This window comes from Drosophila navojoa, chromosome X, assembly GCF_054131105.1.
Source record: "Drosophila navojoa isolate 15081-1374.11 chromosome X, UAZ_NAV_1.0, whole genome shotgun sequence".
Lineage (NCBI taxonomy): Eukaryota > Metazoa > Arthropoda > Insecta > Diptera > Drosophilidae > Drosophila > Drosophila navojoa.
In genome coordinates, this window is record NC_142895.1 from 13,669,405 (window position 1) to 13,690,937 (window position 21,533).

General features: G+C 40.6%; 1 protein-coding gene across 1 annotated transcript in view; it reads right to left on the reverse strand.

Moving 5' to 3' along the window:
* Positions 1-21,533, reverse strand: part of LOC115565476 (inactive dipeptidyl peptidase 10) — a 181,940-nt gene that overhangs the window by 146,108 nt on the left and 14,299 nt on the right. Inside the window, exon 2 of the mRNA XM_089264046.1 lies at positions 3,404-3,510. Within this exon, the coding sequence (XP_089120172.1) occupies positions 3,404-3,490 (87 nt within the window). The 5' untranslated portion in view covers positions 3,491-3,510. The remainder of the gene's footprint in view (positions 1-3,403; positions 3,511-21,533) is intronic.

Genomic DNA, 21,533 nt, shown 5'->3' on the forward strand with positions numbered 1-21,533 from the left:
AGCGTCTGCAACCACTTGATGTCATAAGCCATTTGCCTTAGTTTTTAAGTTGGCAACAATTGAAGTGCTGTCAACAGCAACGTGTATGTGTGTGTGTGTGTGTGTGTGCTTGAATGTATGTGTGCTGCTAGAGTGCCATTTGAAAGTTGAGCACTTCTATGTGATATGAATTTATGTATGTATTTATGCTTGTGGGGGCTTACATGTATGTGTGTATGTATGAGTGTGTGTGTGTGTCTGTCAGTGTGTTCGTGTATATTTGCATAGGGTTCCGTTAGGCACCGACAAATGCCATATTAAAAACGCATTTTAGCTAGAAATAGTCGGCATTAAAAATGCCATTACATGGATTTCCGTTTCCGGTCACAGATTTTAACGGTTCGTCAGTGTCGCGTGGCCATTGTTGCCAGTTGTTGGCGAATGCAGCGACAATGTAAACAATAAATGATAATCGCACTAGCGCAGATACACACACACACACATACACGCACGGGCGCACACACATAGAGAGATGAGGACACGTTCGCACATTTTGATATTTATGTATTCCGTTTACATGCAGCAGACAAGTGCTTTGTGTTTTATTTCTTGTACCAGTGTGCATGTGTATGCATGTGTGTGTGTGTGTGTGTGTGTGCCTGTCGAAAGCAATGCTATAACAACAGCAACAGCAACATGTTTATTGTGTGTCGAGTCAGTGATTTAGTGGCCTGTGCACCTGATAAGCAGCCTCGCTGATAACAGACGCCATTTTACGCGCCAAACAGAATGCCGGCACACAGACAGACAGAGACACACACACACACACACACACACACATACATGCACTGGCACAGAACAAAGGGATATGTCCGCCTAAAATCTGATGAAAGTGTTTTATGAGTGGCCCCACATTAAAAATATATAGTATATACACGTATATATACTAATCTCTATCTGTATATACTTTATAATGAAAGCGCAATTTTGTTTAAAAATACTTTTGCCTACGGTTTTGGGCCACCTTTTTGCCGCTCGGCTGGTTGGCTGGCTGGCTGGCGACAAGACAGGCTGAAGAGTAACAACAATCGTGATGACAACAACAACAACAATAGCACAGCACGAGATGAACAAAACAACAACAACAACAAAGGACACAACAAAAAAAAAAACACAAAAACAAAACAAAGACAAAATAAAATATTTGCGTTATTTGCGAGAAACAAACAAACGGAACTGAGAAGAGGCCAAAGGCAAGCCAAGTTGCAACTGTTGTTTTACGGTTACAATTTTGTTTTGAAGCGTATGACAAGCGGATAACGGTAAACTGAACTGAAAGCGTTTAACGGTAAAAGCTTCGCGCGTCGCGTTAACCGAAATTCGTTAGCATGTCAACACGCGCCAAAATGTTGCCAGCGACTGACGGCAAACGACGACGCTGCCAACTGATGAACACCAACGACAACGACGGCGACGGCGACGACGGCGACAGCGCGAGCACCCACGTCTCAACGCTGCTCGACAAACAGCGACGGCAGCGGCCGACGGGGGCCCATTCATTCATTGAGAAAAGCAACGAAGCAGCAGTGGCAGCAGCAGTGGCAGCAGCAGGAGCAGCGGCAGGAGCAACAACAAAAATCAGATGATTCTCATTGCTGATATTCGCCTCAAGTTTAGGTTTAGTGTGCAGCGCAGCTGACTGATGCTGCGTGCCATGGCAGCGGCTGTAGGCGAAGCTTTCGCAGAGCTTTCAAGCTCCTGCACAAACAGAGGCAGCGCGTCTGCGCAGCGAGAGAGAGAGAGAGCAGCAGCACAGCTGCCGAAAAGCTTGAAACACTTGTTGCACTGCTTTGACTTTTGCTTCCCATACTTGTGCTATAGTTAACGGTTAGTTATGTTAATTGGAAGGTAAAAATTTTAAATTGATAAGATTTTATATATTAACAGTTAGTTGTCATTGTTGAGTAACTATATTTGTATTAAAGCAATTACATCCGGCTCTACTTACACTTTCACACACACACACTCTCTCTCTCTCTCCCGTTCTCTTTACCTGCCGGCAGCTGTCTGCACAAAGCTCAACTTTGCTCTTTCAGTCAGTTAGCTTTCGCCTGATAACCCAGTAAACAATATTCTGGCATTCATTTAAAATGTGCTTTCATTCGCTGAAAGCGCTCATTCTGATTTTTCAAATTCCATATGATTAATAAATAAATAAAGATCATAAATATGTAGTTTATTTGATATGATTTGGTATTTTTTCATAGTTCATTATTATTATATCTATATCACAAATTCAGACTAACTCAAAATATACTCAGCTAACCAGTTAACGGCACAAAGTCGCAAGTAATACTCGGACTTTTTTCGCAGTTTAGTGAAATATTCAATCTTAAGCCCAGACCACTCCCGATCGAAATCCTAAATTCCTACTTGATTTCTTGGTTAAGAGCGATTTCAATAGAGGATTACTAATTATATAAGAGTTGTGAGTAAAATACGTCAATCGAGAAGAATACATACTCTCTAAGCTACTTTTAAATGAGCTGTAAATAAAAATTATCATATATATTCTATAAGCTAAAATTTAAATATAGCACATATTAAAGCTCAGTAAATGTAAATTATTTAGAGGTAAGAGATAATACAATATGAGTAAAGCACTGGCTACAAAGGCTTTTTAGTATATATTGCTGTCACTTATTATTAATTTTAGTTAATTTTTATTAAATATTAAAAATCATTATGAATGATCAATTTTGTATATACGATTATAATATCAGATCATAATATCTGGCAGGAAAATCTAAAATGCCAAATTATTTAATCTGATTTTTTTATATATTGTATATTGTACTTTTTATTGTATATTTTTTGTAGTCTATTTGGTTTCTTTACTTAATCAGCTATTAATTATAAATATTTTCCTACTTATTACTATTCAATTTAATATTAAAAATCTCGAAATTTGTTAGCCAACAAGTGCTCAAATTCTAGCTTCAAAGCTATGAATTTTGCATGAATTAAGCATAGCCAACTACCAGCAGCTGTGTTTGTGTGTGTGTGCATGTGTGTGTGTGTTTGTGTGTGTGTCTGTGTACACGTGTGCTTGTGCTTCAATTAGAATTTCAGTTTAATCACTTGTCAAACTAATGAAAAGATGCCTTAAATGATTTGCAGCAAGCGCAGACATTTGCCTCCAATATAACTCATACGCCCCCCAGGCCCCCATTGAGAATTTGGCTAGGCTGAGTTGGCTTGTTCTGGTCTGGCTTTTGTGCACTTAATATACATATGTATGTACATATATTCAAATTATTATTGAATGTCCCAAGAGTCAATGTCAGAGCCGGTGCATAAATTGTTTGCTTGCCGCAACTTGGCAAATTGGTTGTTAATTACAGTTAGCCCAAGGCACACTCACCTCGATGGTTATGTGATGGCTGCGTGAACGAAAGTTGTCATCGTTGCTGCGCAGATTCTTCGAATCAATTTGCACATTCGTCTGCATTGTGTCGACTGCGTTTCGAGCTGCAAGTAAACAGATCATTAGTCAAGATGAAGAGAGAGGGAGAGAGAGGGAGACAGGGGTGGAGTGTAGCATGTGGTAGCCATAAAAAACTATAATTTTTTATGAGAATCCATGAAATGCCGAACGACATAAGCGAAATATTCTCATGTCGTGCCATCAAGTGCAGCTGAACGTTGATTGGAGCATAGCGCTCAATGGTGCGTGACCTTGATAACTGGGCCGAGGAGCCCCAGAAACTCGACGAGCCCAAATGCTGTCATAAATATAAGCAGCGGCACAACAGGACGTACGGCGCATATGGAAGTTGGCATTTGCCACCGCAAGGCTTTCACTTGGCTTGGCTTGGCTGGCCTTTGCCTTTTAAGCCAACTCCGGCCAAAGTCAAAGTCAAAGTGCCAGAGCAGGCCAACTGGCCAAGTAAATGATGCTTAAGCAACAACAACAACAACAACAACAACAACAACGAGAGGCAAATTAAATAGCGCCAATCGAGTGTGCTCGACTGCTGCCATACTCTGCAAATGGCCAGCCATGAGATAGATAGAGAGGGAAGCAGACAGAGAGTGAGAAAGAGAGAGTTAAGAGTCTTAAAAGACTGCAAAATAAATGCAAAAATCGAAATCAAATTTATTTTTGTATATTTCTAAATAAATCACAATCAGATTAAGCCAAGCTTCAGCTCAATTAATATTGCATTCAAATTTATTGTGGCTGCAAAAAAAAAAAAAGGAAATGCCATCAAAAATGGAATCCAAAAAACGCATAGAAAGAATTTTGACTAGAAAACAGAATTTGCAATGAAACTGAATTTTTAATTTTCTTTCAATTAGGATTTCTATGAAATATATTTATTTTTCATTTCTGCGGCTGTGGCGCATATACTGCCGCCAGCTTGATACCCTGTAAAAAAAAAAAAAAAAAATGAAAGAAAATGAAATAAGTAAAGCTAGAAATATGAAGATAACGGAATATAAAAGGAAACGCCAAATTATGTGAGAAATTTACTGCTGCTGTCGTGGCATATAAAAAAATATTAAGTATGCTTATGTGTGTACCTATGTATGTGTGTGTGTGTGTGTGTGTGTCTGTGTGTGTGTGTGTGCGTGTGTGTGTGTGTGTGTGTGTGTGTGTGTGTGTGTGTGTGTGTGTGTGTGTGTGTGTGTATGTGTGTGTGTGTGTGTGTGTGTGTGTGTGTGTGTGTGTGTGTGTGTGTGTGTGTGTGTGTGTGTGTGTGTGTGTGTGTGTGTGTCTGTGTGTGTGTATGTGTGTGTCTGTGTGCTGCGTGTAGAAGCTCTAATGAATGTCCTTTGGCGCTTTGCGAGCAACTTTTTGCTTATCAAACTGCGCTGCTGATAATATAAAGCAATACAAAGAGACAGGCAGACAGAGAGAGAGAGAGAGAGAGAGAGAGAGAGAGAGAGAGAATGAGTGAGAGCGAGACAGAGTGAAATTAACATCCATTACGTTGTTGTGATTGACAATAATCGTGGCCAGCAACTGCAGCTGCAACTCGCAGTCGATTGCGTTTGTTTACATCGCGTGGGAGCTGCAATCGCAGTCGCAGTCGCAGTCGCAGTCGCCGTCGCCGTCGCAGTCGCAATTTCACTTACATTTCACTCCCGGCCCCACTGTACGTCCCTTGGCGGACGCATGGCAACAAATTTCAAATTTAATTTGCGCCTCTTTATTTATTCAGAGGCAGAGTCGAGCTGGGCAAACTGGGGCGCCACAGCTCGCGGCTATGGGCATGCCTAACAGGCAGACAGGCGGGCTGGCGGGCTGGCAGACAGGCGGGCAGGAGGCTGAACAAACTGCCATTCTGGGCTTGTTCTGCGGCAATTGCATTCTATTGCAAGTACCGCACGGCATCCGTCATTCGACTTCAGCGGCAAGTGACAGCCGCCAGCAGTGTCCTTTGGCAACTCGCTGGCAGCTCAATTTAACTTCAGTCCCACAGCGCTCTCGAGTGCTCTCGCCATTCGCGCCACTCTCTTCACTCTTCACTCTCTCCTGCTGCACGCCCGGCCAGATCGCCAGCGACTAGAATTCGCGTCCGGCTCGGCTCGTGTCGGTCAGGCTGGCCGCAACTTCGCGTCCAACTGCATATGACAGTCTGACGAGGCTGACGAGACCGACGAGCGCACGACTGAGATGCAAACAGCGGAGTCTGCTCGACTGCGATTTATCCTATATCTAGATTATTAGCTCTCCGCGATATGTGGAATGTGTGCGCGAAAGTAAGTAAAAGTTTTTAATTATCAATTATCAAACATCAATATATGATTGTGATTTATTTGAACTTCTTAATTTCTATCGAAATTGTATATAAACGCAACGAATTGCCATTGCTTGTGAATCAAGAGAGTAAGTAAACACTCCAATAAGCAGAGAGCAACCGATTGCAACGGTTCCTTAACGAGCTCTCTCTTGATCGAGTCAGCAAGCGTTTTGTTGTTGTTTTCTTTCGCTCTGGTCGCAGGCCAACCGTTTGGTTGAATGGAATGTAGGAAGCAGTCTCTTATGCATGTATTAGTATGTAAGCGAGTGTTGAATTCGCTGAGCATATCAAGAGCGTACGTGAGTTGAGCGTGTGTGAAATGTGTATGCGAGTGTGAATGTGAAGTGCGTTTGCATTGAGTGCCTTTGCTTAATTATTGAGCGGACGTCACTCGTATCTCTCTCTCTCTCTCTCTCTCTCTCTCTCTGAACGATGTTCGTTCAACGAGCATCGCACGAGCAGTTCAACTCAAGGCGCTTAGCAGAAAACAAAAACGAAAAGAAACGAACCCTCTTGCTCATCTTGCTCAGAGCGTGAGCGAGAGAGCATGATTTCTTTTGGTTGATCTAGCGACAGAGCTAAATAATAAAGCGGTTTATGGTAGTAAAATTAATTATATATTTCCATGTTCGATAGAATTCAAATACATATCATGAAAAAACTTACATCCATATATCAAATGCAATCCTAATAAGAATTTCAGACTTCATTTATTCAATCAATTATAAATACTATTCTAATGTATATACATAGATCTATTGCAAAAAACAAAATGAAACCAAATCTATTATCATTTCCCTATTAAATAACACAATGTGATATGTGATATGTCTTCTTTATATTAAATTTAATGAATTTTCCAAAATTTCAGAGAACATTCATATAGGACATTCGAGACCCTTTCATATGCATATTACCATGTACAATATATGTATATTTTCAGTGCACCAACTGAACGCCGTGGTGGGGCATGCACCACGAACGCTTTCCGGCCGCTTTGTCAATCAATGGACAATTGTTTGCCCCATTGCCAAACAGGCAATGAGAAAGGAACAGAGATGGGCACAGAGGGGGACAGAGGAGGACAGAGTGAGGCAGAGAGGAGCAAAAATGAGAGAACCATAACCGATTGCATATTTGAGCGTGCCTCGCGGCCCGTTAGCTCTCTGTGGCTGCGTTTGCATAAGTAATTAGTTCATTTGAATGAATGAATGCAGCACCGCTGAACCACTGCCACGCCCACTTGTAAGTCCCTTTATAGGGTATACAGATTGTCACTCTTTCTCTCGGCTGATGCCAAGTGCAAATTTCTACGGTTCTCGTTTGTGCTATGTTTTTTCCCCCCTTTTCCCCTTCTAGTTGTATTATTTCTTTTTTCGCCTCAAGTTCTGCTAACAATATATCCCAATGGATATGTGGTGGGCGTGGCACTCTGGCAAACTAAAGTCGTCGGTCTGCGGCTTTGCCTTTGATTTGCCATCGAGTCGCAAACCGAGCAAGGAGCCCCAAGCTCCTCCCCAATTCCCGTTGTCATTCAGGCCAAGTGTCTATTATTCTCAGCATTTGCATATAGATGTGTGTAGGTGGGTAGGTGGCTCATGTTGGGAATTGTTGATGAACAACAATTGCCAAACAGTCAACGAGCTGGCAACAAGAGATTCCGAATAATCATTTAAAATGTTTTCATTGCGTCTCTTTTATTCTCGCATTACAACAAATAAAAACATTTATTCATCAATATTTCGTATTTCGCATTAAGTGAAACTAGCTTTCAGCCCACACTCTCTTTGTCTCCCTCCCCCCTCCCTCTCTCACTCTCTCTTTCGAGTGGCTTATGAGCAGCCCGTTAAGCTGTTGGCTTCGCTCTATTCCGGTGTGAATACCTAGGCTCGGCAGCTGCTCATAAGCAGATTCCCCAAATGTTCTCCAATCAGACGTGATTGGGAATGGAAATGAGCGAATGTCTTTGCTGATGGATAGTTCTCTCAACTTCTGTTGATGATTGTCACTTATTTCTCTATCTCTCTCTCTCTGGCGCGCTTGGTGTCTATCTCTGCATAGCTCTCACTTTCTTTTCTTTATTTCTGCTTATATTATTCTTTCACTTCAATGTTTAGCTGTATCATACATCACTTTTCTCATTCTCTGTTTTTGTCTTTTTCCCCGAACCCGTCTTTCTCTGCTTCCTTCCCACGCTTCGTCCGCATCTCCCTCTTTCCCACCTTTCTCACCTCTTTTCTCTCGCTCTATCGCTCTCTATCTCACACCTTGACTTCTCGGCTTCTCTCTCTACATATTTCTCTATCTCTCGATCTCCCCGTATCTAAATATCTCACTCTGTATCTTCATCTCTCTCTGTGTACAGTTCTATCTCGTTCCCTCTCTCTTTTGGTGTTTCTCACTGTCTATATCTATCACACATTTCACCTTTTCTCTACTTCTCCCTCTCACTCTCTTTCTATCTCGTTTTCTCAATCTCAGACGTTGCCTCTGCCTCAATTTCTCTCTCTTTATATCTTTCCCTTTCTATATGTATCCAACTTTTCGTCTCTATCTCTTCCTATTTCTTTCTTCCCCTCTCACTTTCTCCATCACCTCTCTGTCTCGCTCTCTCATAATCACTTTCTCTTTTTCGTTTTTCATATGTATCTCTCAGATACTTGTTGTCTCTCTCTCTCTCTCTCTCTCTCTCTCTCTCTCTCTCTCTCTCTCTCTCTCTCTCTCTCTCTCTCTCCATCTCTTCATCTTGAATTCACAGGAAATTCGCAAAATTATGAGCATAATTTGAATGCATTTATTATTCAGCTCGACTGCAGTAGGTTAGGGCATCATCCGCCCGGGTCACAGCTTCCAGGCTGAAAGCATTCGTCATTTCCCCACAGAGTCTGTGAAGTCAGAGTTTGACAGAGAGCGCGCCAGGAGTCGGCGTTGGCATGTGTCAATGCTGTGAACCACATTAACACCACCAAACGCAATGGTTTCTCCTGCTGTCTATTTTGTGACTGATTTGCTTTCACTCTACCCCGCTGCCCCGCTGCCCTATGACAGGCTCTCGCTGAGTGTTGCCTCTCACTTTGATTGTCTAGCAAACAGCGACACATACAAAATATCTGCGGCTCCTGCTGCTGCTGTTCCTCCTGCTCCTGCTGGTGTTGCTGCTGCTGCTGCTGCTGTTGCTTCTCCTTCTCCTGCTGCTGCTGCTGCTGCTGTTGCTTCGCCTTCTCCTGCTGCTGTTGCTTCTCCTTCTCCTGCTGCTGCTGCTGCTGTTGCTTCTTCTGCCCTTGCTCTTGCTCTTGCTTATGAGCAGACATATCACAGCTGTCATGCCCAACACCCACACACACACACAGACACAAAGAGCAGAGAGAGAGAGAGAGAGAAGACAAGACTGAGGGACAGAGCTATCATTGTCAGCAAGAAATGACTTTGTATTTCATTATTTATATTTATTTGTTATTATTGTTGCTGTTGTTGTTGTGACTGTTGCTGTTGTTGCTATAATAGAGCAGCGCAGCGGCAGCGCAACGGAAATCTTAGCATACTTAAGTGGGCGCCAGCCAAGGCTATGCAACTGTGCTAGCTAGTCCGGGCAGCGGGACGAGGGGCAATCGAGCACATTGCTATGTGCATCATATGCAACATCGGCTGCCGCTGTTGCTGCTGCTGCCGCTGCTGCTGCCGCTGTTGCTGCTGCGAACGCTGAGACAAACGAAACGCTGCCAAGTTTTGCTGTGCTGCGCTCGACTAGCTGGCAACTTGGCATAGACAATGCCATTTGTGCTCAAGTGTTGTCACAACAACAACAACAACAACAGCAACAACTGCAACGCGCTGTATTTCCGGCTTGGCAGCCACAATGCGCGATAGCACAAATAAATGAAATGAAATAAATACGAGTTAGAGCGCAGACGGGAAGGCAAATCCTAGCTGAAAGGGGGCCAGCGGCATGTCCTTCAGGCTACAACACAATTCATGCAACTTGCAGCACAACTCAGTTGCTGTTGCTGCTGCTGCTGCTGCTGCTGCTGCTGTTGCTGCTGTTGCTGCTGCTGCTGCTGTTGCTGCTGCTGTTGCTGTTGCTGTTGCTGCTGCTGCTGCTGCTGCTGCTGCTGCTGCTGCTGCTGCTGCTGCTGCTCCTTGACAAATGGAGCGAACTCTTGGAGGTGGCAACAAGATTTACACGAAATCAAGCGCCAAAACAAACTGCAGCACACCAGCTCAATGCAGCTCAGCGAAATGTGTTAATCAGCTGCCATCAGTCAGCTGGGGGCGTTGTTGCGCGTTACGGTTTATAAATGGCTATCAAAGCCCGAAAAGTTTGACCAGCATAGCTGCAGCTCAACTAAGCTAAAGCGAAAAGCTAAAGTTCACTGAAACATATTTATTTATTTATTTGCAATACCCTAAACACTTCATATGGCATATTCTAGTACTAGAGTACTAGAGTTGGACATGGGAAGGTGCTGAAGTGCAGGAAAATCATGAATATCTTTCATCTCAAAATTATTATATCTATAGAAACTCAGATCATAGACATATTGAATTTCCTTTCATTTGAATGCCTGACTGGGTGGTACTTGAATGGATTTTTCGACTAATAGAGCATGTATTAGAAATTCCTTTTGAACTGAAACACTAGAATCTCTTCGAGTTTGAAAATAATGATAATATCAAAAAAATATTTTTTTTAAATAATAATAATAAATAATCACAAAATAAGTCCAAATTTACTTAATCGGGTTAATTTTCTCATAAAACTGTTCTAAAATTAATGTACATCTGTTCTTTTCATGAAAACTCTTTTGTTTTTCCAGTTATCCAGCATTCCAGATGACTTAAGTCGAAAGCAGGCTTATTAAAGAGAATTCATTTGATCTAAATACATATATATATATATACATTCAAGAGTAGAGACTCTTACCATGTAATATACATATACTGCTCTTATATATATGTAAGATACCATCCAAAGCATATCAAATCGTATACATCTATATAAAATGTACTCCCACAACGAACTGAATCGAGCTCGACATATACGATATTCCCTTTTCTCCCCATTGATACCATCAATTCTCGCTCATGCAAAGGGTATTCAAAGTTTCGCATTGTGTGGGCCATCATTGATTTTGCCGTTGTTTTAGTTGCTTCGCTTTCAATTTGCGTGCGTTGCGAGCAAAGTCAACAACGTGCGAAAAATAATTGAAATCGCAACAGTGGCAGACGCCAACAGGTAAGCGCCAGTTGCCAGTTGCCAGTTGCCATCTCAGCGCCCTTAGCCACGTTTACCGGCCGTAAATACGCGACTCACTTGGGGTATGCATGGGGCATCCGCAGAGGGCAGCTCCTACATTATGATTTATTATGATGTACAATAAAAGATGTACATAAGTACAAGTTATAGTAACGTAAAGCACACATACCTGTTATACATTTACGATATACGATTTACGAAGTAATATGTATTTAAATATACAATATACAATACAATAATATATTCGATATACGGTATGCGTTACGTGATACACTACGTAAGATAAATGGTATATATGATACATACATATATGCAGTATATAATATATATGATATATAAAATACGATATTCGAAATAGGTAATCGAACTAGGATTCATGATATACGATATACGATATGCCATGTACAAAACAAAAAACACCTGATACGATACGATATACCATACATGATATACGATATTCGAATTATACAATTTATGGTGCATTCATTAATATACGACATACGAAATATATTACAAAATAAATATAAAATACGGTAGAAAAATATAAGTAAAGTATACGATATAGTATGATGATATACGGTATTCGTAATGTATTATTACAAAATAAATATAAAATACGCTAGCAATATATAAATTAAGTATACGATATAGTATACCATGATATACGGTATTCGTAATGTATTATTACAAAATAAATATAAAATACGGAAGCAAAATATAAATAAAGTATACGATATACGTAATATACGATTTTCGTAATGTATTATTACAAAATAAATATAATATAAATTTAGTATACGATATAGCATAGCATGATATACGATATTCGAAATGTACTGCATTTGTGATGCATTCATGAAATTACAATACTCTTCAAATGTTACACAATATACAGCACATACGATATTATACACGATATACGATATTCGAAATATACTGTAGACTTTGAGATGTGTGCATGAACTTACGATAAACTGACATAGTGGTCGACACGCAATATACGATATACGCGGTATACGATATAGAGACAGCCTGCAGCACCTGTGTAGGTGCCAACTCAAAGCAACTGCCAATGGCAAGACAATATTTCCAGCCCGTTTTACAGCAAGCGGCGCATATGAGAAATGCCAACAGCCTCGCTTTGTTATTGCTTTTGTATACTCTTTTTTTGTTTTCTTTTTTTCGTATTTGCTTTTGTTTTTGTTATTTTTTCTTCCATTTTTTGTTACAATTTCTCTTGCTACCATTTTTGTTCGCCTTTTTTTTTTTGTTTTTGACTGCTGCGAAAGAGTTTTCAGCTGCCTTTTCCATTCGTATTTAAGCTGTGCGCCCCCTCCCCTTGCGGCCACGCCCACTGCTGCCCACTGCTGCTACTCATTGCGGTCAGCCTTAATTTGCGCATCTCATTAGCATCGGGGCCGGGTCGGCAACCTTTGGGGCTCCAGAATTTTGCATATTACTTGACCCGACAATTGCAGAGCCTTGAATTTTATATATATTCATTCGGTATTTCTCATCTGGATGCGACGCCCACTCGGATGAAGCTGCAAGCCGAACACCGTCTTTAAATACTTTCCATTTATGTACGGGCGTGCGAATGTGATTTTTCTTTCCGGTATTTGAAAATATGAATTATTAAATGGAATGGCTGTGGGGATTACTAAGCCAAGGCTTAAATCGAAATTCATTTGAGGGTATTTTTGATTAGATTAACCTAAATGATTTAACAATTGACTTGAGTTTAGTTATGTGTTATTTGCTTTAAATCAAATAATAAAATAATTATAATTTAAATAACAAATTTTGTATTTATTTGAGGCTCAGATCTGTTCAGACTAGAGCAGTAAAAATTCTTCTATATTCTCTTTAATGTTTTAAAAATTTAAAGAATTTATTTTGATATCAATTCGTTTGATTTTTATGCCCATTCAGGGAAATGAAATAAGTATATAGGCTTTACACAGTATTCGTACGTCTATCCATCTGTCTGTAGACTTGAAATTTGGAACATACCCATCTTGATTAGGGAGAGGCGAAATACATTTCCCGGTAGCTCAGAAGCAAAGGTAATTGAAAGGCCAGAAAGTTGAGATTTAGAATAGATAAGAATAATATATGGCAGATGAATCTACGTCTATTTGGGGCTTGATAAATCGGAATATGGATGTGGTGACGTTTGGGCCGTGAATGAGTATGCTGCAGTCGATAATGCCCGACTGCAGAGTTCTAGCTTTATTTTTCTCCCTCTCTCTCCCTCTCTCCCCCCCCCCCCTCTCTCTCTCTGTCTCTCTCTCTCTCTCTCTCTCTCTCTCTCTCTCTCTCTCTCTCTCTCTCTCTCTCTCTCTCTGTCTCTCTTTGATTATGCAAAAACAATCTAATCTATTCATGTTAAATAGGATAAGCCCACGACATCAAATCAAATGTTTTGAATTACTTTAGCCAACTGCTGGGCTGTGGATGGCCTCGTAAAAAGCATATTAACACATTCATCTTGCCTTGCACGTATATACATACATACATATATATGTATATATATGTGTGTGTGTGTGTATGTTGCGAAAATATCGTAACGAAACTTTTGCCCACAAAGGTTATTCAAAAATCTGTCGCTCATGAAATTGTTTGACATGCGACACACGCAAGAAGATGAAGATGAAAAATAAAATGAAACCCCGAAATAAAAACTTTTTTAATGGAACGCGTACGCTTGAGGTGAGCGCTTCGATTGGGCCGGCTGGGGGCGGTCGGGGGCGGTGGGAAAGGTTGGGCAGGAGAGTGTAGTACGTGGAAGGTAAACAAATTGTGATCTGACGACGACAGAGGCGAAGAGGCATCAGGTCGACCAGTTACCCAATCCAATTGAGCTGAGTAGGAAAGTGTCTATCCCTCGGCTACTCCCACTTCCACTCCCACTCCCACTCTCACTCCCACTCCCACTCTCACTCCCACTTCCATTCTCCCTCCCACTCTCCCCCTCTCTCTCTCTCTTTCTCTTATGTCTACTGCCTTCTCACTTCATAGAGTCTATGTTAATTTCATTGCAGTTTTCACATTTACTGCATGTGTATGCATGTGTGTGTGTGTGTGTGTGTGAAAACTTCAGCTCTTGCTGCAGTTGTTTGCATTGCCATTGAAGTAAATATGAACGAGCCCAAAACTTGCAGTTGCTGCAACACTGAGAGGCACACAGTCATATGCCCAGCCACGCACACATACTTACAATCACACACACACGCACACACACACACACCTACACACTCACACAAACTCATGTCTTTCAAAGCACTCAGCGTGATTCCATTTGGCGGCAGCCAACAGTCGCAATTGTCTCAACTGTTGCACTCTGACATCAGCCACCGCCCCCGCCCCCACTTGCCACTTGCCACTTGCCACTTGGCAGTTGCCACTGCTGACAGCTCGGCACTGTTGGTGCAACATGCTGATTGTTTCGGCCAATCTGCAAAATATGCAAATGCCATTGCCACAATTTCGATTTCGATTTCGATTTCGACTCGACAGCTGCAGCACTCAGGCGCCCAATTCCTAATTCTGTGGCATTGCACTGGCCACGCTCACGCTCACGTTCACGTCCTCATGCTCATCCTGGTCCTCGTTCACGTCCACGTCCACGTCCACGTCTACGTCATTCCATATGCAGCCACACAATGCATGTTAAGTAATCATTATTTATAGTCCAATCCCGTTGGCAACAAAACTCCGCTCGAAATATGCATAAATAAATCAGATGCTCAAATCAAATATCGCATCATAGATATCGCCTTCTATACAAGCACCCATTGGAGTCGTGAAATCCATTCGAATTCCGTATTTCTCCATTGGATTTTTGTGAATACCCTAAAAACGTTCGCAGTGCTCATCCAAGGTATCTTGGCTTTGCGGCAATATGTGTAACAGGCAGCAGGAGGCATGACATACCCAACTCTCTCTATACATTCCCAATTGGCACTACGAGTTGAGACAATGAAGTCATGACTGTCTGTAAAATCTCGGATATTCTAAACTATAACATCTAGGGACTTGAGTGACCTTTGAATGCATTTTCCTGCATACCAAGCAGCGTCAGCTCGACATTTTTTTTTCGATAATGCTTATTATCGATAATAATCGATCATCTGAATTATGTGTTTAAGCATAAACGTAATTTTTAATTTACTTTTGCAGTTTCTATGAATATTTTGTAATTATTTGAGATGTTCAGTTTGGATAACCCGATCTTATGACATACATTTGTAAAACTGTATTTCGATTACTAAAAACTTGTGCCCTGACAAGCACAGACTTGAACGACGACAACTTGAAAGATGTTTAGAGCATTGCAAAAGTAGAAGAGAAGCTATTCCATATTTGGGTATCCATGGTAAAGCCCCAGTAAGCAGAGCGGTTTCTCATGTGCGTGTGTGCGTGTGTGTGTGTATGTGTGTATGTGTGACTGTTTATTTGTCAAATATGTGAAGAACAAAGCGTTGAATGCTTAAAATGCCAACTCTTTGCTGGCTCAGGCCAGCTTCTAGTCGCGTACGCCCGCCTAAAGCTCTGTTCCTCTTTTTTTTCTTGTTTGTGCAGTGGATTGTTGTTGTTGGAGGGGGGATGGGGCACTCGATGCTCTTTTAAAATGTACGCAATAATTTATGCCTTAATGGAATTGTTTTGGTAGCATTTGCATAATTGAAGAATCGAAATGGTTGGAACCATCAAAGTTCAACCAGCGAAATTGCCATAATTGGCTCAGCGACAACATTTTCATTTTCCTTAACTTTATTTTTATTTCTTCTATTTGTCTTTCTCTCTCTCTCTCTCTCGCTCCATCTCTCCCCCTATTGCTCTCCATCTATCTATCTGTCTCTATGCTGACTCGCTTGCATGCACGAACCATTGAAAGTCACATAAATCTACACACACACATAGACACTCTTATATATAGTTATATATATATATATATTGTCGAATGCAAAAGTTTATTTAAATATTATGGCGAAACGCACACAAAATGCAAATCCGAAACCGAAAATTTAATTCCGCATGACAATTATTTGACCAAACTGTCTGGGATGCGAGTCGAAATGGCAAAATAGAACATAGAGTATATAGTATATATAGAATATATAACTGCTTGTGGATCTCAACTCCAACTGCAGCTGGCCTTGGCCAGTAATTTGCTTTAGTTTATGCTGCATGAAGTCAGGCGTCTGTCTGACAAACGCATTCAAAACGATTTCCATTTGATCCAAGGCAAAAACTTTCCCGAAATGCAGCTCAGCACAGTTGGCAATAATAACATCAATTGGGATTGGCCTTAAGGGCAAATCAAATGGGTAACTAGTCTGAGACAAGTTTATTTAAGACTTGCTTTAGAGAGAAATTCATAGAGAGGAAAAGTAATCCATAGACTTATCTATGGAATTGGGTGTTCTCCATTCCATATATAATGCCTGAATGAACCTTGAAAGACTAAAAGAACTATTCAACGTTTTTTATTCGAATATGTATAGCAATTTTCAAAGTCTTTCGGAATTTTGGACTAATTTTGACAAGAATTGCCATTTCATTTTGACTAAAGGTATTTGGGATGTTTTCTTGATTATTGTATGGTATTAGCATTGCAGACATAGAGATTCGTATGAGTCAGGTCTGTAGATGATATACATAACTCCTACGGATTTTTCTGTCTGTACTGCTAATGGCATTATCTTGAAGGAAATTCCGACCAAGTAGACTTCTGATCGTTCATAGCATACAAAATGATATCATATGGTTACGAATGAGTTACCCTGATAAGCTTACTCTTCAATTTCAGTTATTATGTACTTAAATAACTGCTGATTGATCCATAGACAGACAGATCCACGGCTCAATCGCTATGCAGACATAACTAGAGTCGAGTTGCGATACTTTGTACCCCGCTAAATCTAAAATCACGATAAATCGAAAAAAAATAATCTATGCCCTCAAAAAAAATCGCCTTCGATAATTTTCGATAAATTTAATTTCAGTATAAGTCAAAAAAAAATACTGTTCCCTTACACATTTCAAATGATCAAAACTCGACTGCATAACCAAAATTGAGGATAGAGATAGAGATCAGCAGAGATGAGTTGCCGATCAGCATAGTTCAATAAGTAAATAGACTTTTCCAAATCACTTTGATTATACCTTGAGATTGCAAACTCTAATTTGAAAATATTCGCCACATTTTCTAAAATGCCTCAATGGATAGTTAGTGTCCTTTATAGGAACATTTTAGCTTGTGAAATGCATTCTCTTATAAGCTCAATTGATGAATTTATTTTGACTTACAGCAGATCAAAACTGCTTGCAAAAACTTCAGATTGGTTCATGGTAAATCCAATAAAAGAGTTATCTACAGATCTCTTCGATTTGCAGCCTGCTCGAGTCAACTTGATGTGAGCTCTTAGTGAATTTGGCTTAAACAACTGGGCCACTTAAATATTTAACGTATTTAACATGAATAATGGGGCATGGAGCTTAACGTGTATTTCGCATCAAAAGCTCATTAAAATTTCAGCGCTCAATAATGAAAATAAAATGGATTCTGAAGTGTAAGAGATGAGAGAGTGACAGAGAGAGAGAGAGAGGGAGAGTTAGAGTGAGAGAGCAGGAGATTTGACAACAAGACAAACAGCCAATATATTATATCTCACGTAATCAATCATTTGTGCTGCAGCCATGGGAGAGTATATAACGATGTGTGTGTGTGTGTGTGTGTGTGTGTGTGTGTGTGTGTGTGTGTGTGTGTGTGTGTGTGTGTGTCTGTGTGTGTCGCTGAACATTTTTTAACTCATTTGTTAAGCTCGTCCGCTGCGCCAACAGCTGGAGAGGCGTGCACATTGTGACCTTTTGACACTTTTGCTGCTGTTGCCATTGATTAAGGCCAAACAAAATGCTTGTTGCCAATTTTGTTACCAGTGCTGCTGTTGTTGTTGCTGTTGTTGCATAACAAGCTAAACAATCGAACGAATGCCAAACTAAAGCCAATTGTCAATTGGCTGGATATGGAAATCGACGTAGCGTAACGCAAAGATTGTTTAATCGCCGCAAGTAATCAATACGCAATAAAATTTAATTTACTGCCAATGGCACTTAACGGACGAGCGCACGGACGGCTGTGCGCCGGACGGAAGGACAATCATTTATTTATGGCCTTCTGCAATTATTGCGGATAATTAATTGCTCCATGTTTACCCATAAATGGCAGCAATAAACAGCACTTCGGCTCTTAAGCGCTAATTGATATATCAGCTTACCATGCCGAAAAGCTAAGAACTTGTACTTGGATCTCAAATTGATTTCCACTAAGTCCGAGTGAAGCTTTCGTGCAATTGCTCGCAGCAGGCCAAAAGCTTAAAGCCAAACCAGATTAGTGTAAATTCATCGGGTATATTCCTATATCGCAATGGGCTTAGCTGATATACAGTATTTAGTATTTTTTAGTATCTCTCTGATGTCCATCTGCCTCTCAGTCTGTCTATCTGTTTGTCCGTCTTTATCCGTCTGTGTCTCCATCTGTTTTCCCGTCCACCCTTCTGTCCGTCCGGCTGTCTCTATGTCTGTCTGTATGTTCGGCTATCTCTCAGTGTATCCGTCTGTGTCCACAGCTGTCTATCTCTCTGTCTGTCCGACCGTTATTCCGCCGGTTCACCCGTCTGTCTGTCCGTCTGTCTGTCCGTCTGTCTGTCCGTCTATCTCTGTGTCTCTATGTCTGTCTGTTCGCCTTTCTGTCCACCCGTTTGTCACTTTTTCTGTCCTTCCGTCGTCTGTCCATACCTTTGTCCACGTTTCCATCCGTCTGTCAACTTGCTTCCGTCCGTCTGTCTCTCTGTTTAGCTTTTCGTCTGTCGCTCCGTAGGTCCCTCTGTCGGTCTGTCTCTCAGTCTGTCTGTCCATCTGTCCGCTTATCTCTCGGTCTGTCCATCCGTCTGTCTTTTTGCCAGTTTGTCCATCCATTTCTCCTTCTCGCTGTCCGTCCGCCTTCTTGTCCGTCTGTCTCTATGTCTGTTCTTCTCGCTCTCCTATGACCAACTGTCTGCCCATCTATCTATCTGACTATCCCACTTTCTCTCTCTATCACTCACTCCCTATCTCTCTCTTTCTTTGACTCTCTCTGTCTCTCTGTATCTCTCTCTCTCTATCTCTCTCTCTATCTCTCTCTCTCTCTCTCTCTCTCTCTCTCTCTCTCACTCTCTCACTCTCTCTATGTCTCCCTCTCTCTCTCTCTGTCTGTCTACCTATCTATTATTCTCTCTCTCTCTCTCTCGCTATCTTTAAATCTTCCATTTATCATCGAAGCGATCTTACGATTTCCCTCAAACCAGACAAGGACAGAGATATGTACAACATAACCTGCATAGCATAACAACATAATCTAACAAAACTTGATTAAAACTCAACTCTTTTTAAATTCAAGAACCTAGGTAAAGGTATTATATATATATATATGCACATGTCTATCTATAAATATATATGTATGATAAGTTACTGTTCAGATCTCGATCTCTTGGTTAATGGTCTACTTAATCTGCACAACATGCCGGACATCAATTTGCGGCTGTCAAACAGGTCGACGAAAAAAAAAAGGAAGTAGACGGAAAAAAGTAAAATAAGCCATGAAATCATTGGACGTGAATTGACAATGTAGACAGCTCATTTGCATACTTGATAGCCGAATGGCATTTGGTTACAATGTTTGCTAAATATTTACGAGCTCTCTCGCTCTTTCTCTCTCCATCCCACTCACTCCATCTCTCTCGAACTGCCCTCAATCATGAGGGCTCATAAAGCGACCTCAAAATGCATTTATGAAAATGTTCTCTAAGTGGATTTACCTTTCAACGCGTTGTATGCAAATTCCGGAGAAAAAAAAAAAAAAAAAAAAAAAAAAAACAAAGTTTTGTATATGAAATAAAATTCAATGTGGACATTTTATTGAAATAATAAATGGTCTGTAATAAAAATAGTAAATGAAACGAGCAAATGCTAATCAAACTTTGTTAAATGCTTCAATTTCTCTTTTTATGACTCTGAACTTCTGACATGTGCAGCCCTTCTTTGTGATTCTCATATGAATAATTTGTGCTTTATTTTCTGCCACATAAATTTGGATTTACGTGAACTAAAAATTTTGCAAATTCATTTAATATTTGTCTTAATGTCAACTAAGTTCACGTTTCACATTAACTTTCAGCTGTCACATCATGAGATACGTTCCACTTTTGGTTAGAGCCACGACGAGGATAACAGCAGCCAGGCAAGCCAGTCCGTCCTTGGGCGTAATTATCTACGACGCACACGGACGTACACACATACGGCTATATCGCACACATACGCAAAAGCCATGAGCCAACCAAACAACAAAGAAAGCGGCCAGAAATATCTCTACTACAGATGGCCCAAGAATGCAGATATCCTAGGCGAAAAGTTATTAATAATTTAGTTTTTACCGGAAAAAGTTATTATAATGCCCAAAACTAAGTTGATAAATATGTTAATTTAAATATATTAGAAAAATCTCGAAAAATATATTTAGCAACATAATTGAATTTTGGGCAGAGCTGAGCTACTTGACTTTTAAATTGCTTACAGGGTATACGCAAAAATTCTATGGCAAACGCTTTGGGGCCGACGAGCACTTAGTTAGGCTTAGAGTGTTCCATTGTTTCCAGCGTGTGTGTGCATGTGTGTGTGTGTGCTTTAATCACTTGGAATTTATGTTAGATGAAAAATCACATTCAGTTCAGAAGCTCAAGTTGTTAAAGCTTTAAGCCGTAGCAACAAGACCAACAGCTCGTTTCGACTTCCCGACTTAAATCGCCGGCCATTAGCACCTAAACAGAACCGAGGCGAGTCGAGTCGAGGCGAGCCGAGACGAGGAAAATGGCAGACAACAATCATAATAGCCAGCCACGACAACTAAGAAGATGAAGAGGAGGAAGATGGAGGAGGAGGAAGCAACAGCAGACGGAAGTGCGATACGAAAGAGTGGAAAACTGTTGTTGTTTTTTAATTGGGATGCAACAGCCAACAAACTATCGACACAAAGAGGAACCTGTAAAATGCAACGAAGAGAAAAGAGAAAGCCAAAAAAAAGAAAGAGAATGTACAAAAAAGAAATGCAGCAGAACGAAGCTAAAATACACTTACCAAAAAAAGAAAGACAGAAGAATACCGTTAAGAAAATGGGCAAAGTTCTTCAATTTATAAAGGTAGTTAGTTATATGAGAGATCTGAACTTGAATCATTGAAATCCAATCAGGAAATTCAAGTATCCTAGAGTATTAAAGATATTCATAGAGTCACTTCATACTTAGCTCTATAAATATCTTTATAGCTCTGATGAATATGAGAGAAGACAAAAAGAAGTGCTTTAACAATATACATATATATATAGTCAAACTTCTTCTTTTTCAACTTATAGAACAAATGTGTGCTTGATGAGTAACCGAGTCGCTGGACTC